Below are 17,872 nucleotides of genomic sequence, written 5' to 3' on the forward strand. Positions count from 1 at the left end.
CGTAATTTCAATACGGATCTAATTCTTCAATAAAAACTGAATTTGGAGATTGTTTGCTTAATGTGATACCACATATACTCAAAGAAGAGACGTAGAAACATCCTAGAAATATCCAAATTAAATTACGGGCATACGCCCGTATCCAAAATCACCATCCGGACCTAACAGAATAATCAAAACTCCGATTTGAGGTCGAATACAAAAGAAAACTCAAACTTGATCATAATACATCATATGAAGCTACTCAAGACTTCAAATAATTGAAAGGAGCGTAAATGTTCAAAACGTCAAGTAGGGTCGCTACAGTTCCAACACACCTTAAACATATATTTTTATTTTGATAAGATGTGGTTCTATCCTATGGGTCTCCTTTAATACTAGAATAAGTTATTCTCGAATACCGTTGTCGCAATTTAAAATATTAAATTATTAGAAAATTTTAAGGGGGCCTTACAAATTTATTTGCAAAATTTTCCAGGGTGTTACAGAAAGAATCATCTGTGAGAGTGATGGAGGTTAGCAATGTTGAAGTGGGAGAGTCTGGAGAGAAAGTGGCTTAGGAGTCTGGTGAGAAAGTGTCTGAGAAACCCGGTTCCTCCAAGAATGCCAAGGTGGGTGTGGCCAAGAATGAAGGAAGGAAAAATCTGAGAAACCAGAAGGTGCTGTGGGGTAGAACATCTGCCCTTGATATTATTGACATGACAGGAATGCGCCAACTGGTTGATATCTCTGACTTTCAACAATGGACATATTTGTTCACAATTGAGAGTCCTAAGGTGTATGAGGTAGAGGTGCGCAGTTTCTATGCTGTCTTTTTCACCATTGAGGATGACAACATCTTCATGAAGGTGAATAGTGTTGACTTTGTGATGGATGAGGCTGTCTTGGGAACCATATTGGGAGTGCCTACTAACGAAATATTGTCCATTGAGGGGACTTGTTATTCAAACTTCAGAAATGCCATTTGGAAGGATGATGCAGTACAGCAGGGGGAATAGGTACACAAGAAAACCCTCATTCTAGTGTACCAGCTGTTATTCGAGATGGTGAACAAGGTTTTGCTCCCTCGTAAAAAAAGACGTTTCATTACATCACGAGCAGACTTGTTCCTCATGGAAGCACTGGATCATACTCCACTATCAATCTACCGGGTATCATAATTGAGCACATAAAGAAAGTGGTGGATTTCAAGGATGGTAATCATGGGCTGCCCTACGGGTTTTTACTCACCAAAGTATTTGAGTTCTTCAAAGTCCCTTTGGGAAAGGCTACAGTGGGTACTCGCAAGCAGACCTTCTCCAAGACCACCTTAGAAGAGTGTGAGTGCATCGATAAGAAAGGAGGGGTTGACAGCAATTCCACTATCTCTCAACTGATTGAAGCTCAGAATATTGCCAATGAAGAGATAAGGAATTTGAAGGCACGAAATGTTATTCTTGAGGGACAACTTAGTCAGGTCCAGGAGGCACCTGGTTCCAGCAGCACACAAGACGCAGAGGTTGCCCGTCTGACCAAGAAGAATGTTGATCTCAAAAAACAGGTTGAGGACCTGAAGGAGAGGTTACTTACTGAGCAAGGGTCCGTAAATGCTCGAATGGATATCCTCCTTAGAACTCTTGCCTCTTCATCTTTGCCTCCCCCTTCCTGTGCTCCTTAAAATCGTTCCTTTCCTAGTGTCAAGTTCAAGTTGTTTGTCCTCTGTTTTTGTATCATTTGTGTGGATATGTTTAGTGGCTGGTACTTTTTTTGTTGTTTTATTTTGTGGATGATTATGTAACAAATGGCACTGCTCTCTGTTTATTTCCAAAGTTAATAAATATCCCGTCATTTTGCTATGCATGCTTTGTTCTTCTACTCTGTCTTTTGTCATGTTTGTGTGCACACATGTGGAATGAATTAAGCTTGCTAGACTTCGTTTTGCTTATTATTTGTTACTAATCTTTTTATGATGCCAAAAGGGGGAAAAGTAATTGAGGGGTAATAGAGGGGGAAACAGGTTCAGGGGGAATACAAAATTGTTTTTGGTGCTATTTATGGTACTTTTGTTCTGAGGGGAAATTTTAATTAAGTTTGACATCATCAAAAAGGGAGAAATTGATAAGTTATGTGTCATGTTACGTTTTGATGATCTAACAAACTTATATTAAGAACCAGATGGGGAACCTGCTCCACATCCTCAAAGTGCTCAAGATCAACAAGTCTTAAGTCTGGGACATGTTCCAACATTCAGATTTCAAGAAATAACAAAGGGAATAAATCGACATCAGTTCCCTTGCTAATGGTATCAGTCAACTCCCCACAACTGTAAGGTGGTTGTAATTGTTCTTCTGCACACACGCAACAGTGCAAACAGTGGAGCAATCACTTTATGGGGAATGCCCCTGTACCAAACATGCTTACATCATTCAAGTGATGTCACTTATGTAATATCATCATGAGACAAAGGCAAAACATCACACTTGCACATTTCAAAATTCATCAAGCTTCCTCTCAAGTGTGTTGCCAACTTGTAAGTGACATTTATGACGTCAAGAACAAAAGAACAATATAATGAAGGACATGTTTCCTGCATTGAGTCATTATATGTTCTTAGTTGTATTGTACCTTTGTTAAAGTGATTTGCTTGTAATTCCTACTTAGCTTAGTTAGAAGCATTGTGTAGGAAACCTTTTTGTAAAATCATAAGCCTTGTGTTTGTGTCTTGGCTATAGTTAGTCGAGTTGTAAGCTTTGTAATAGAGTTATTACAAAGGGGCTTGTAATAGAGTTATTACAAGTTAGTGAGGAATTAAGAGGTTCATTAATAGGTTACAATAGTTTGTAATCTGAAGTTTGCTCAGTAGTGAAGTTGAAATCCTACGAGTGTAGGTCGTGGTTTTTAATCCCGTGAACTGGGAGTTTTTCACGTAAAACTCTATTGTGTTATTTACATACTGTTTTGTGTGTGTGTGTTCTGTGGGAACTAATAGAGAGCCTGTCTCTCTATATAGTTTAGTGGACCCTTAGTTTTTATCAATAGGACTGCACGACTCCATCTGGACACATCGGAGGATCTCCTTAACATATTTCATTTGAGATAAAAATAATCCTTTACTTGTCCAAGATGTCGTTATACCCAAAAAATAGGATTAAGTCCCCAAATCACGTACTGCAAATTGGGACTGGATTTGTGCAACCAAAGACTTAATATGAGCAGGGTAATTGCCAAGCACCAAAATATCATCCACATATATTAGACAAAAAAGTTTGTCATTAGGAGTAGACATATAGAACAAAGAACTATCCGACTTAGATCCCTAGAATCCTAGCGAAGTGAGAGCATCAGTGAGTCACTTGTTCCACATCCGAGGAACTTGTTTGAGACCATAAAGGGATCGCTTGAGAAGACATACATGATCTGGACGAGAGGAATCTAAAAACCAGGATGTTGAGACATATAGACAACTTTATCCAAGTTACCATGAAGAAAAGCATTGGAGATGTCCAACTGTGTGATATGCCAACCATTAGTCACAGCAAAGGATAACAACAACCGAATCGTTGTTGGCTTAACTACAAGACGTATCCACAAAATCGAATCCCATGTCATTGGTGATACCCTTTGGCCTTGTAACGATCTAAAGAACCATCGGCTTTCAGCTTTGTCTTAAACACCCATTGATGACCAATGATATTCTGAGTTGGAGATAAAGGAACAAGTTGCGAGGTTCCATTGCGTATTAACGCATTGTATTCGTCTGCCATAGAACAATGCCAGTGTTCATGTTTAATGGCCCGAGAATAGAAAGAAGGTTCCTCAAAGGCAGGAGTTACAACAGACATAGAGAATGGTTGCTTGGGCTTTAGCGAACCAGTTTGAGCCCGAGTGACCATACACCGAGCAAGTGGTGAATGTGGCAAATCAGACTGAGGTGACGCAGGTATGTCTGGCAGATGCGGAGGCTGAACAACAACAAGTGGGAGCTGTGAAGATGTTTTGGATACTGGCAGCTTAGATATTGGCAAGGTAAGGGAGTGATCTGGTTCCGAATGATTTAGTAAGAGAGTCTGGTAACGGTTAGAAAGAAAATTATCTGGAGATGGAGGTATTGTAAGAGCAACATGTATTTGTAGTGTGAGAGGATCAGTAGGAGTAGTGGTTGATTTCATGGGCACCATGGCATTCTGTAAAGAAAACGGAAACACAGATTCATAAAAAATTACATGACGTGATACAAAAAACTTCGAGGAAATAGGATCAAAACATTTATATCCTTTATGAATTTTACTGTACCCCAAAAACACACACAGTTTAGATCGAGGTGATAATTTATCCTTTGTGTGAGGACGAAGCCAAGGGAAACATAGGCAACCAAAAATACACAATAGAGAATAGTTGGGATCCTTTTGAAAAAGTACGTAAAATGGTGATCTATTTTCCAACCGTGGTGTGGGTAATCTATTAATAGTATATACTGCAGTTTCAAATGCATTTTTCCAAAAATGAGAAGGGATATTGGCATAATGTAATAATGCTCTACCAGTTTCCATAATGTGCCTATGTTTACGTTCTGCACAACTATTTTGTTCAGGAGTGTAAGGGCAAGAAACACGTTGTGTAATTCAATTATCACGTAAATAATTGGTCAAGGCTTGAAACTCCCCTCCCCAGTCAGCTTGAAAATTTTAATATGGCGACCAAAGTATTTTTCAACAAGAGTGCGAAACTCATAAAATTGAAAGAACTTCAGATTTAAAGCGAAGAAAATAGATCCACGTGTATTTACTGAAATTATCAAAAAAGATCACATAAAAATGATAACTATCATTAGAAACAATCGGGGCATGGCCCCAAACATCCAAACAAATTAAATCAAAAGGGTCAGATGCTTGAAAACTAGACTCACTATGGTGACCTAGTCCACAACCTCGAACCATCGGAGGAAGAAACTATGTCTTCCACAGAAAAATTTGACGATGTAAGTTTAACCGGTAGTTGATGAGCAAGATTAGGAGACAGTAGAGTGTGACCATGGAGGTCTGTGTTCCAGCAGTTGTTCCTGAGGAACCTGATGAGATGTTGTCATCCACCATTGAAGTTGTTTCAAAACTTCTGAGGTTTTTATTTGGGTTGTTTTAACTTCTTAGGGCTGTTGATACCATGAGTCGTAGAATAAGTCATGTACAGAGGATAACACTCATATGCAAACTAGGACACAAGTAGACAAAACTAATTGGTAATATACTACAACTGAACGTTATCCTTCATTCACATAGCTCAGATATTAACCTTACTGCTAAACAATTCAAATTCCTCGCTCTTCTCCTAAGTGTGTTGAGAGAGGGGCGGGAGGAGGGGGAGGGGATTAAACTTTAAAACTACATGAGTTTTCATATCATTTTAGAAAGAACGTGATATGATCAAATCTAAGATGATACAAGTAACATGCCCAGTCAATTTCTTATAGTAGTCAATATATTAACAAATGTAATGTTTCATATTTGCCGTCTAATTCAAATTTGACCTAGATTACGTAGTTGACCTGAACTTTTAAACTGCTCCACTACAACATTATGCATCTACAGCTACAAAATATATTGTAGCTAAATATAAAAAATTTCGTGGCTAAACACTTTAGCCATAATATTTTTTTCCGTAGCAAAAAGTAGCGTAACTAAAAGTTAGCTACAGACTTTACATGGTTCATGGCTAAGGACTAATATTTATTGCTACGAATGTTTTTGGTATTGTAGCAATATTAACAGAACCTTTTTTGCCACAAAATATATACTTCTAGCAAAAACTCTTATTCTTTTGCCACGACAAATAAACTTTGTAGCAGTCTTTATGTTGTAGCCACAAGGTGTTTTATCGTGGCAAAAGAATTAATTTGTTTGCTACGAAAATTATATGTTGTGGCTATTTTTATACCTCAATCTCGTGGTAATTGTTCTTTTATTTAGCTACGAGTTCAAAAATTTATAGCTACAATTGAAGTATTTGCCACAAACATTTTGGTATGTAGCTAAGAATTCATTCTTCTTGTCATAAAACATATAGAATTAAAGCTATCGTTTAATCATTTGCTATGGAAAGTGAAAAAATTAACCATCAATTATATATGTGTGTAGCCCCGAATTCTAAATTTTTATTACTATAATTGAAGAATTTGCCACAAAATAATTGGTCACAAGAATTTTATCCTGCAGCTAAAATTTCAAATATTTTAGATTCCAAAATAGATACACATATAAGAATTGTTACAATGTAGCTAAGAATTAAAAAAATTTACGTTCCACAATAGGTTTCAAGTTACACATAATTGTAAATTTCAAAATATGCACAATACGTAAGTCTTCTACAACACCGTCTTGCTTGAGACACAAAGTAGCATCGTCTTCTCCTTTCTCTCTGCCCTAAGTAGCACCGACTTAACTGCACCTTACCTTTAGTCTTAACTTGTCATTGCTGCTCTAACTTAATCTGCCTGTCAACGATAAAGTATTTTAACACCTCAAAGCAAAAAATAACTGATCACATATGCAAGAGGCAACCAATACATTGCTTCAAAAATTAATGAAGCAAAAGACATATTGCTTGCAAAGACTAAGAGAGTCATATTTAGTGTTTTAATTTATTCTTTCAGGTTAAAAGAGGAACATTGCTGGTCACTCAACAAAGTTTCATCTTTTCACCATCTCAACAAAACGACAATTCTTGAAAAATTTTGCCTTCTCATTATATTGAAGAAATATTAATACTTTCTTGTCTTTAATTCGTTTTTTGGTGTTTGGAGTTTTTTTATTTCTTATTAATTAGCTACTGGTTTCTGTATTGGTGTTATGTTGCTGGTTTTTATCTTTAATTAATCAATGGTATTGCAATATATGGATACTGATTTTTGCTGAAAGTTTTTGTTATTTTCTTTTGCTCTTGTTTGTTGTTTTCCCTGCTCATTATTGCTTTTTGTTGATGCTAGTGTGATGGTCTAAAGGTATCAAGTAGTAAAGGGTATAAAGGCGTCCTTTGCTAGTTTTTCACTGTTTTTAAGTATTAATAAAGATGAAAAGTTAACTATAAATACTTTATTTCAATGTCTCACTGTTTCACCTTAACAAAAATAAAGAATTAGTACATTTTTTCAGAAGAAATAAAATGATACTCTTAGGCAGCAAACCTACCTTTTATGAAGGTGGAAGATGATTGGGCAAGAGGGGCCCTCTTGGAAACTTTAGGAGGAAACTCACGTGCTTGGTATGCTCTTTTGCTTGGCCGTTACTTCTTTTTTTTGACAAAGACTAACGGAAGGATGATTCTTGCAATAGCTTAAATAGTACAAGGATGTTTTTTGTTCACTAAAGCATCACAAGGATGTAATTTAGGTTTGGGCTATAGTTCAAGGATGATTTTTGCCAAAAACTTCGTTTGTCATTCTTTTACTTGTTGCTATATACTTATGTAATATAATTTTGCTTTCTCTTATTTTTTTAATTAATACATCTTAATTCAGTAAATGCAAAGAAACGTAAGTGCTAACAATTATAAGTAAGAACACTACCTACGAAAATACAAAAAGAATAAATATATAATTATGTTAAGTAACATAGAAAAAATAAACTATTTGCATAAAATAAAGATATTCTAAATTAATTTTTTCTTTAAAGTTTCTTTCATCCGATATGATATTGTTGGTAGTTTGTTATATATTCCCATTTTTATTATATTAGATTCGTATTTCTATTTTTATAAAATTTAATAGAGAAGATAAATATTTTTGTTGAAAATTTTTATTTCACGCGTTTGATTAAATATAAATTGCTTGATAAGATATGAAACTATTAGTGAAAACTTTCTTAAATTTTAAACATGTAAGTTATCTGTATTTTTAATTAATTATAAAATTCTTATTATATATGAATAACTCAATTTTATTTTAGTTTGTTTATTTATTGAACCGCTGAAAAATTATCTTAAATTTGTTGTATGCTATTTTATTTGTGTAGGATCATCATTATATAAGAGGCTTACATATTTTTAGAGGAAAAAAAAATGAATAGTATCATTATAGTTAAAGACTTTTGGAAGATAAAACTATTTTGTCAAATATATAACAATTCTAGTTATCTAATTAAGTATTTTGGGTTCATTTCATGTTTAAGAGTTAAGAAAGATGCATATTTCATAAAATATTTATTATCCTTTTTAATCAACTGCATGAATAAAGATTTTCAATAAAAATGTTTATCCTCTTTTTAAAATTTTATAAAAATAAGTACATGAATAATGCTATAATTTTAATTTATTATTTAATAGTTTTATTTTAATAAACGTAGTTATACATTTACCTTGTAGAGGGTGTAAGTGTAAGATTTTTATAATATAGGGGAAGTAAGTTTGATTTTAAAATACAACAAATGTATCTAAAAATTGATTGATATTATAATGATTAAACCTAAAAATTAAAATGAATAATAAAGTTAGTGATAGAAGTTTCGTTTCTAGATCTTCTGCTATATGTTAGTACAAAAACTAGCAACAAATTTTATTTTTCGTCGCAAACCCGTCGCTATTTTACTATACGTTTTTCAGCTTAATTTTTATTCTGCTTAAATTCTATTTTAAGATTGAAGATATTTTTCATTTTAATCTTTCTTATTTAGAAGTTAATTAATTCTTCAAGTTATATACATTCTTGTTTTTCCAAATTTCTATATGAAATTATTTTTTCATAACTGCATATAATTTTTAGACTAACTCTTGTCATGACTTTCATAGTCGAAGTAAAAGAATTCTTCTACAAATGTTTTTGCAGCTAATTTATTATAGTTAACATATTATTACTGCAATGATAACCTCAAATGTATGACAATATATATAGTTATGGTCAATTATGAAAGGTAATTGTCTACTATTCATTTTGTCATGACAAATAATTGGAACTGTTAAGCTAACTATTTGTATCGTTTTTTTTAACCTTGAAGCAAAAATATCAATTAACTACAAGATTGTGTTTTAACTGATTTAATGTGACTAAAATGTTATTATTGTTACATGAAGCTTCGAGTCATTGCAAAAACTTATTAATAGCTATAAAATTTCACCACAATAATAAATATGTGGCTATATCATTTATGACAAATAATTGTAGTTATTTAGCCGACTATTGCCACGATTTATTTAAAAATTGAAGCAAAATTGTTTGCTCAACTACAACATTTTAAGTTAAATAATTTATTGTGACTAAAAAAATTATTTTGCTACAGTAAGTTTCAGCCTGTGGCAAAAACTATTGATTAGCTATGAAAGCTTATCATATCAAAATATTTGTGGCTATATTAGTTTGTCATGACAAATAATCGTAGCTATTAAGCCAACTATTGCCACAATATTTTATAACTTGAAGCAAAAATATTTATTTAGCTACAATAATTTATTTCAAAAATCGTAGCTATTAAGCCAACTATTGCCACAATATTTTATAACTTGAAGCAAAAATATTTATTTAGCTACAATAATTTATTTCAAAAAATTTATTGTGGCTAAAAGTATACTATTGCTACAGTAATTTTTACCCGTGGCAAAAACTTATGATTAGCTATGAAATTTTACTGTAGCAATAAGTTTGTAGCTGTTTAGGTAGTTATTATCATGAAAATTAGTAATTATAGCAAAAATAATGAATTAGCTTTGTAAATTTAGTTTTGTGGCTAAGAAATTTTAAGAATTTGTAGATAGCCACAAAATTCGAATTTTTGTGGCTATTATTGAGTAATAGCTACGAAATTTAGATATGTAGCTTAGATTTAGTAGCTACATATACATTTTGTTGTAGTGTGCGCATATAATTACAATAGATAGGAAATACCTATAAATTATGCAAATTACATGATTTATTTCTATCACATATTTCATGCACTTTTTAATAATAGGAAATAAAAATATATATGAATGATTATGACAATGCACACGGTTATTATTGTTTAGACGTTGAATTATGGCACATTCTTGCCATAACCACTTTATGGCCTTGGCATTTGACAAAGAAATAAATTGTACAATAGAATAATGATTAGTGGTTGCCAACAAATTTTTATAATTAACCATATTCTTATTTTGACCTTTGTACAGTTGCCAACAAATTTTTATAATTAACCATATTCTTATTTTGACCTTTGTACATATTATCCATTCAACTGCCCCATGTGTCATGACTAATTGATGGAGAATTACATGTGATTTTATGATAAAAACCAATAAGAAAGTATAATCTCTCTTTTTTCAAATAAATTATCTTGCAATTCAATTAATTGCTTCTCCACTTAGTAAGATTTTCTTATTGCTAGATCTCCTTGTGGAATGTGAACATATACTTGCTTTCAACACTAAAAATTATCTTCCATATTGTAAAAAAAAATATCTTTATCAATCAATCAACTACATTTAAGGTCAAATTAATTCTGTTGGTTATATATATGGAGTCAAACTAGTTGGTGTTAGGTATATGAATTCTTCATATTCATCTCACAATTTTGAGGATCATTCTATTTCAATTATTCCAATAATTTCTATTTTAAGGAAACGAGAGGTTTTCTGTAACTAAAGTTTCACTATAAAATAGCCTATTTTGAAGAATAATTGAAAAGAGAAATCACTTCAGAGTTATAAATCCAAATCCCGTGAAAGTAAAACATCTTTTGATGCGATGAGGGCTTTGGAACACCGGCTGAGCAAGAATTTCAATAGTTCTGAATTTTAGAAGGATAATTTAAGTGTTAATGACTGAATTCTAAATTTAATATTTATATATATTTTAATAAATTTCTTAATACCAATACACTATTTGAATAAAAACTATTAAATTCGATTAAACTCGTAACTCCACTTGTGCTTCCGCCATGCTTTAGAGCCAATACAAACTAGAATATCTGATTTTGATATACCCATACCGTAGTTTAAAATAAATGCAACATCACATGTTCCAGAATTTTAGGACAGGTGATATGTTAGGTATGTTTGGCAAGAAAATTGTCTGGTTTCAAGACATTTCAGGGTCCCACTTGGTACTACTATTACTACTTTCAGATCTTAGTTTTGATCCATAGTAGTTAGATTAGAATATGAAATTAAATTACTTATATCAAACTGAGATTTACTTGGTCTCAGTTTGACATGAAATATACTACATAGCTTGCCATTTGTCGGAATAACGTGTTCTAATTGAGTTTCAGTCGGTACATCATTATGTTAAGTATACTTAATCTTGAGTTTGTCAGAGATGAATTATTTTAAGAATACAATCAATTAATCTAGGCTAATTAAGCGCGCAAAGGTTGGTTGAGTTGGTTGGGTGAGTGGTTTCTCACGTGAGAGAGACTTGGGATTGATTCCCATCACTAGCAATTTCTCCGGTCAGAACTCGTCGCACCGAACTTGCCTAGTGCGATTTTACATCTCCTATGCAATTTGTGAGATATTGGATAATGAACAAGTTATCCAGCGTACACTCAAAGAGTAGCGGCCACGGTTTCCCTTCGAAATTTTCCAAAAAAATATAGACTAATTAAGATCGCTAAGCAATTGAAAGAGAGCAAAATGAAAATTTATATTTTTGGCCGGGACAACAAACAAATTCCACTTGAAACCGTTCAAGTTCCAACATGAAAAAATGTCATTTTTTTTTTTGATTTAACCTATATACACTTTGGGTGTAAGGACGTGTTTAAACATGTTATAGAAGGTTGTTCTGTCAACCTCCATGTTACTAAGTCTCATTTAAGAAAAAAAAAGATTTAAGAATTCAACTAATGTCCGAATCAGCTTACGCATATCTTAGCTATTCAATCGGGTATTTATATTTATCAGCACAAATATCGAATAACTCTACTTATGCAAATGAAAAACTCTACCTATTGCTAAGCCACATTCTTAAATGCTTACTTGTATGATCTTTTAGATAATCTAATCGTGTAAATATTTTTTACACAATCCATATTTAGAAATTTAGTGGGCGTTTGGACATAAGAATTGTAAAATTTCAAAATAGGGAAAAATTATTTTTCAAGTGAAAATGGTATTTGAAATTTAGAGTTGTGTTTGGACATGAATATAATTTTGGGTTGTTTTAGAAGTTTTGTGAGTGATTTAAGTGAAAATTTTGAAAAATAACTTTTTGGAGTTTTTTTAAATTTTTGAAATTTTTTAAAATGTATCTTCAAATGAAAATTGAAAATTTTATGAACAAACGCTGATTTAGGGAAAAAAGTGAAACTTTTTTGGAAAAAAGGGAAAAAAAATTTATGTCCAAACGGGCTCTTAGACTCCATATTTTTCCTTCTTCTTGGTGGGGGGTTTGGGGTGGGGGGGGGGGGTGAGGGGGGCTATAGAGAGAAAGAGATGAGGAAGAGAAACTTCTACTCTTGATTGAGACATACTATTACATCACATGATAAAAAAGTTGGCAAAAGAGGGGACCAAAAAAAGAAAACAAGAAGAAGAAAATTTCAGTTGCTAGCTTGTAGCCATTACTCGTTACGCTATCTAGAAATCCATTACATCAAAAATTTGACCTAAATACCCTGTCATTATCTTGACTAAGAATAGATTTAATGTCCTCTTCTTAAATACAAAACCCATTAAATCCTATATAAAAACTTTAAAGGATTGACAAAAAGTCGCCATAACATGTGCACCACAACCCCCCACCCCCCCCCCCCCCAAAAAAAAAAAGGAACAAGAAAAAGGAAATTTTATTCCATTCAAAAGACATCCCTTTTCCTCCACACTAGCTTTTACACAAAATATTCTTGCTCACCCCATGTGAAATTCTACTATAAAACCCAATCATAATCCCAAGAAAAAAAATCAAGAAAAAGCCAAAGAATGGCCTATTTGACAGCTTAGATCCAGCAAAAATGTTTAAGCAAATATGTATAAATTCATTAAAAAATTTACAGCACATCGAGAATTCTTTAGTAGAAATTTCAAATGTAGAATGCAAACAGTTTGCATTATTCTCACTTCTAATGTATAGAAAATTACTATTTGTTGCACCAAAAAATGTGGCCTACGATATCAACCAAGTGCATACATACCTTGAGAAATAAGAATTCAAATCCGAAAATCAAGACAAGAAATACAATGTGATTTCTTTTTATTTGCCTAAACTTTTAGCGCAAAGTAACAAAAGCTGCCTAGCAAAATAGTCGAATTGCACACGGGCAAAGCTCCCTAGTACCTGTGCTGAAAGGAGGTACAACGTTAAAATCCAATTTTCTACTGGCAAACTACAACAACAGTCCAGTAAAATCCCACAAGTAGGGTCTGGGGAAGATCGTGTGTACGCAGACCTTACCTCTAATCTAGAGAAGCAGCGAGGCTATTTTCAATAGATCCTCAGCTTAAAAAGACAAAAAGAGATAGTAAATCAATAACAGCACCAGCCAGAAAGATAATACCACACCTGAAAGTAAAAAAGACTTTCTACCAAAATTTAGAAGGTAGAAAATGGTGCATGCTTAAATAAGTCTCAATCATATGTACATTAATTATGTAAGATAAAAAAGAATTTAATACAATTTCCCTTCTAACAAAACAACACAAAAACTCTGTTGTCCAGCCTGGCTCCTTCAAGAATCCAAATAAATAAAAAATACATATAAACTTAGGTCTATCACAAAAAAAGTAATGTGAAGACAAAAAGTAAAACGCGTTGTTAAGAAGAAACCAATTAACCAAATGAATTTAGTGATTCAAAAAGATGAAAACCGTGTGGGGTCTGAGCTTGACCTGTTACCCCAAAATTCTGCACCATTGTCTTTTTCCCTTTAGGAAGAAATTTTCTTGATTTTTGCTTATCTGTCATCTGCAATCTGTTGAATTAAAACTATCGGCAAATCCAGAAGGTTTTGAAGGTATGCTTGACTGTGTTTGACTGTAGGAGAAATCATCAAACATTCTTGAAGTTCCTTCATCAGCTTGCCATCTTTGTAGGATTTGAGGAAGGCTCATATGGAGATCAATGCCGCTGTCTTCGTCTTCATTTCTCGTAGGTTTCCACAGCTCTACAAGGGGCGCAAGAACATTGACAGCATGTCCCATATCGGGGCGCTGAAATGGTTCGCGTGCAGTGCAATGGCCTGCTAACTCGGCAACCTTAGCAATGCTCTCGAATGTTTCCTCGTCAGGATCAAGTGTTTGGTCGATAGCTTTTCGGAGGTTGTCTTTGTTGATAAGGACTCTGCGGAACCATGTCACCAAATGGGACCTCTCATCTGGCATTGTCTCGTCTAATGCTTTTCTACCAGTGATGATCTCCATTAAAACAACCCCAAATGCATACACATCTACTTTGGTTGTGACACGTCCAGTAGCTGTAACAAAGAGAAGAGGTTACGATTAATCTAAGTGTTAGTCCGAAAAAGATGGAAATTTTCTCTTTTCTACGATGCAAGAAACATGCCGGAAGTGGATATGACAAGAGAAAACAAGATTTTAATCAAAAGGAAAAAATTAAACATGTTAGGAGCAGAAAACTATTGTCAGCCAATGCCAAATGTAGAGATGTAGAACTCATGTCTAGAAAAAGAACGATATTTTGCTATCGGAATTTCTCTTTAGATTCAACGGGATCATTAATGCACGTTATACCAACATCAATACTAAGCAAATCAATTACGTAAACGCTTAAGTTTCACTTTGAAGACCGGGATGATTGGATTTCTAAATTTCCACCTACGTTTGTCTTTCAACTATACTCCTTTTCGCTAAAATACAGTTACTTTACTGAACATTGCTAGTGAATAATCCATGAGTGGGAACAAAATGAACAAACTAGCATTTAAGCATGGTAACTCACTTCAATAAAACAACTAGTCGCTATTACTATCTAATATTTTGAGGATTATAAAGCACATGAAAGCTAATGACAGGATAATCTTAGTTTTCTATCAAATGCAGAGTTTGCCCGTAGAGGCATGCTAATCAGTTCTCATGTGAATTAAAAAGGATTATGATAAGCATAGGAAGTATTTACCAGCATATTCAGGCGCCAGATAGCCAAAAGTTCCAGCCAACCGTGTCTCAACAGAATATTTCCCATCGGGCGCATTCCTGACCAATCCAAAATCTGCAACCTTGGCTCTCATGTCATCCCCAAGAAGTATGTTAGAGGGTTTCAAATCTCTATGGATAAAACTTTGTTGCGCCAAGCTGTGGAGATACTCAACTCCCCTTGCAACATCTAATGCTATTGTTACCCTTTGCTTCCAAGTTAAAAGTGGGTAGCCGAGTTCTTGCCATTCAAACAAATGCTGACTTAAAGTTCCTTGTGGCATGTACTCGTATACCAAAAGTCTCTCGTTCCCATTAACACAAAAACCAAGAAGAGCAACAAGATGCCTATGCCTAACCTTGGTAAGGACCGCGATTTCAGCTTGGAATTCGTTCATTCCTTTAGTACCCATCGCCCCGGATTCCATCCTCTTCACAGCAATCTTAGTCCCATCATGTAATTCGCCCTTATAAACAACTCCAAATCCTCCTCTGCCCAAGATATTTTCTTCACTGAAGTTGTTCGTCACTTGTCGAAGCACCTGGATAGAAATGGCAACATTTCCACCTTCAAATACCGGCATCTCGCTATGATCACCACTGCTCTGGCTTTGTAGCTCACTCGGGACTCCGGCATACCCGTTCGTACCACTCACTACATTGGGCTTAACCATTTGATTGCTTCCTTCCGGAGTCTCAACCCTCCCGAATCTCTTATGCCGTCTCTTTATGTAACATTTGTAAGACACAAACAAAACAACTAGGACAAAAATAACAACAGATATAACCACACCAATAATCATTCCAGCTGAAACTGTGGACTTCTTTGAACCACCAGATGTATTTCCACCATCAGTACTCGAGTTCGACCCTGGTGATCCACCACTCCCCCCTCCATCACTACTATTCTTTCCAAGCAATAAGTTACCACCATAAGTAAACTTAACACCCGATCGAAACACAGGCAAAGGACCAGATAAATTGTTATTAGTAACATCAATGGTTTGAAGCTTAGACAAAGTTGTCAAGATTCCCGGTATAGATCCAGTAAGATTGTTATCATTCAAAAGCAAGGTCCTCAAAGAGATCAAATTTGCAAAAGCAGGGGAAATAAAACCTGAAAACTGCCGCTTACCAAATGTTGCAACAGCTACATTCTTTCCATCACAGCTTATATATGACCATCCTTTGCAAGGATCATTGCCTATCCAAGACTCAGCCAAAGTCTCTGGATAACCAAAACCACCAGCTACTTCAAGAAGTGCTGTAACCTGCGGATCACACGGTCCAGGAGTGGACTGACAAAAGCTATTAGTAGTACCAAGTTGCACCTTAATCCCATCTTTAAACTGTGGCATAGGACCTTGCAACTTATTGTTTTGCAAAGTAATATTTACCAACTTAGGCAACCCCATTACTGAATCTGGAATAACACCAGTAAACTGATTGTCCCTTAACTGCAAATCAAATATATTCTCACATTTGGACAAATCAGGAATTGGACCACTAAAAGAATTAGCATGTAACCAAACTTGTGACAATTGTGTCATATTTTCAATCACATCAATAGTACCTGATAGCCCTTGAAATTGATTATTCAGCCACAAATTCCTAATTTCACTACCCCCAAAAGAAGCAGGCAAAAAACCAGTAAAATTATTATAAGACAATCTCAAATCTTGAAGATTTGGGAAAGCATCAAAGAAATCAGGAATAACACCAAAAATACTAGCATTACTTGCAAGAATAGTACCAAGATTGCTACTTTCAGTCAAATACAAAGGAATTTGCCAAGGACTAAGCTTCCCATTTTCACTAATGCTAAAAGTCTGCAAACTAGGGAGCCCCAAAAGGAAATCTTGAGGAACAGAGGTGAATTGGTTATTATCCAAGTAAATCTCAGCTAATTTGGTCATATTTGCAAAAGAAGGTAAGGGGCCAGAAAGTGAATTCTTTTGAACAGAAAGGGTTTTAAGATTTGAAAGTTGGTTCAGATCAGAAGGTAATGAACCAGAAAGAGACTGTGAATCAATATTAATTGAAACTACAGTACCACTAGATTTGTCACAGCTCACATCAGTCCAAGAACAAAATGGTTTATCAGATGACCACCCTGAAGGAGCTGGAGAAAGAGCAGCTAGTAGCTTTGACATAACAGCAGCATCATCTGAAAATGTGAAAGGGATTAAGGTGATGAGAAAGAGGAGGAGAAGGAGGTAGTGGGGGTGGTGAGGTGGGTGGGGAGAGGAAGCCATTGATGGGGTTTGAAGATCTAGGGTAGTAGATACATATAATGTGAGGAACAAATGGAGATTTTTGGAGATTTTTTTTGGGTCTTGTTTCTTGAAATTTGTGTTTGGTTTTTGAGCTGTTTTTAGTTTTTGTGTATAGAAGCAGCTATGTTGTATAGTACTCTACTTTTTGGGGTTTGGGTTGGGCAATGATTTTGATTTTTCATATTTATGCAAAGAGAGGATTTATGCTTAATGTTGACAGCTTTAGATGAACTGTATCTTTGTCATCAACTTGTTGCTCCATTTCCTGTTTTATTCATTTTTTTTAAAAAAAAAATTGCTTTTCTTTTTTCAAAATATTTAACTTCATAAACTTTTGTTTGAGAAGTATATTAGTGTTATACATTCAAGCTCTCTAAAATAATCTTGTTTGTTTCGATATTTTTTTGTTGCTACAGTGAAATGTTGCTATAAATGACATATATTGTAACGTAACATAAAAATCGGTTTCGAGAAAAATCTGATTTTTATAATTAATGACTATTATATAATGATGTTGTTATAGAGAGGTTATGATTGAGATTTCTCCGCTCTTAGCAGAAGAATTTTGT

At 34.2% G+C, this 17,872-nt stretch overlaps 1 protein-coding gene across 1 annotated transcript; it reads right to left on the reverse strand.

The window, feature by feature from the left end:
- Positions 1-13,498: 13,498 nt before the first annotated feature.
- LOC107828708 (receptor-like kinase TMK4) lies at positions 13,499-17,489 on the reverse strand. The gene is made up of 2 exons (XM_016656074.2): positions 15,011-17,489; positions 13,499-14,348 (listed from the first exon to the last, which is right to left on the reverse strand). The coding sequence occupies exons 1-2, from the start codon at positions 17,280-17,282 to the stop codon at positions 13,837-13,839; spliced, it is 2,784 nt and encodes a 927-aa protein (XP_016511560.1). The 5' UTR covers positions 17,283-17,489; the 3' UTR covers positions 13,499-13,836.
- Positions 17,490-17,872: the final 383 nt, after the last annotated feature.

Source organism: Nicotiana tabacum, chromosome 15 (genome assembly GCF_000715075.1).
Source record: "Nicotiana tabacum cultivar K326 chromosome 15, ASM71507v2, whole genome shotgun sequence".
NCBI classification, from domain to species: Eukaryota; Viridiplantae; Streptophyta; class Magnoliopsida; order Solanales; family Solanaceae; genus Nicotiana; species Nicotiana tabacum.

What these genes read in the sequence shown, in the direction of transcription:
- LOC107828708 (XM_016656074.2), bottom strand. Translation starts at nt 17,282, where the DNA reads ATGGCTTCCTCTCCCCACCCACCTCACCACCCCCACTACCTCCTTCTC. An exon ending in TCTGGCGCCTGAATATGCTG is followed by an intron (nt 14,349 to 15,010) that starts GTAAATACTTCC and finishes TCTTTGTTACAG; the next exon opens with CTACTGGACGTGTCACAACC.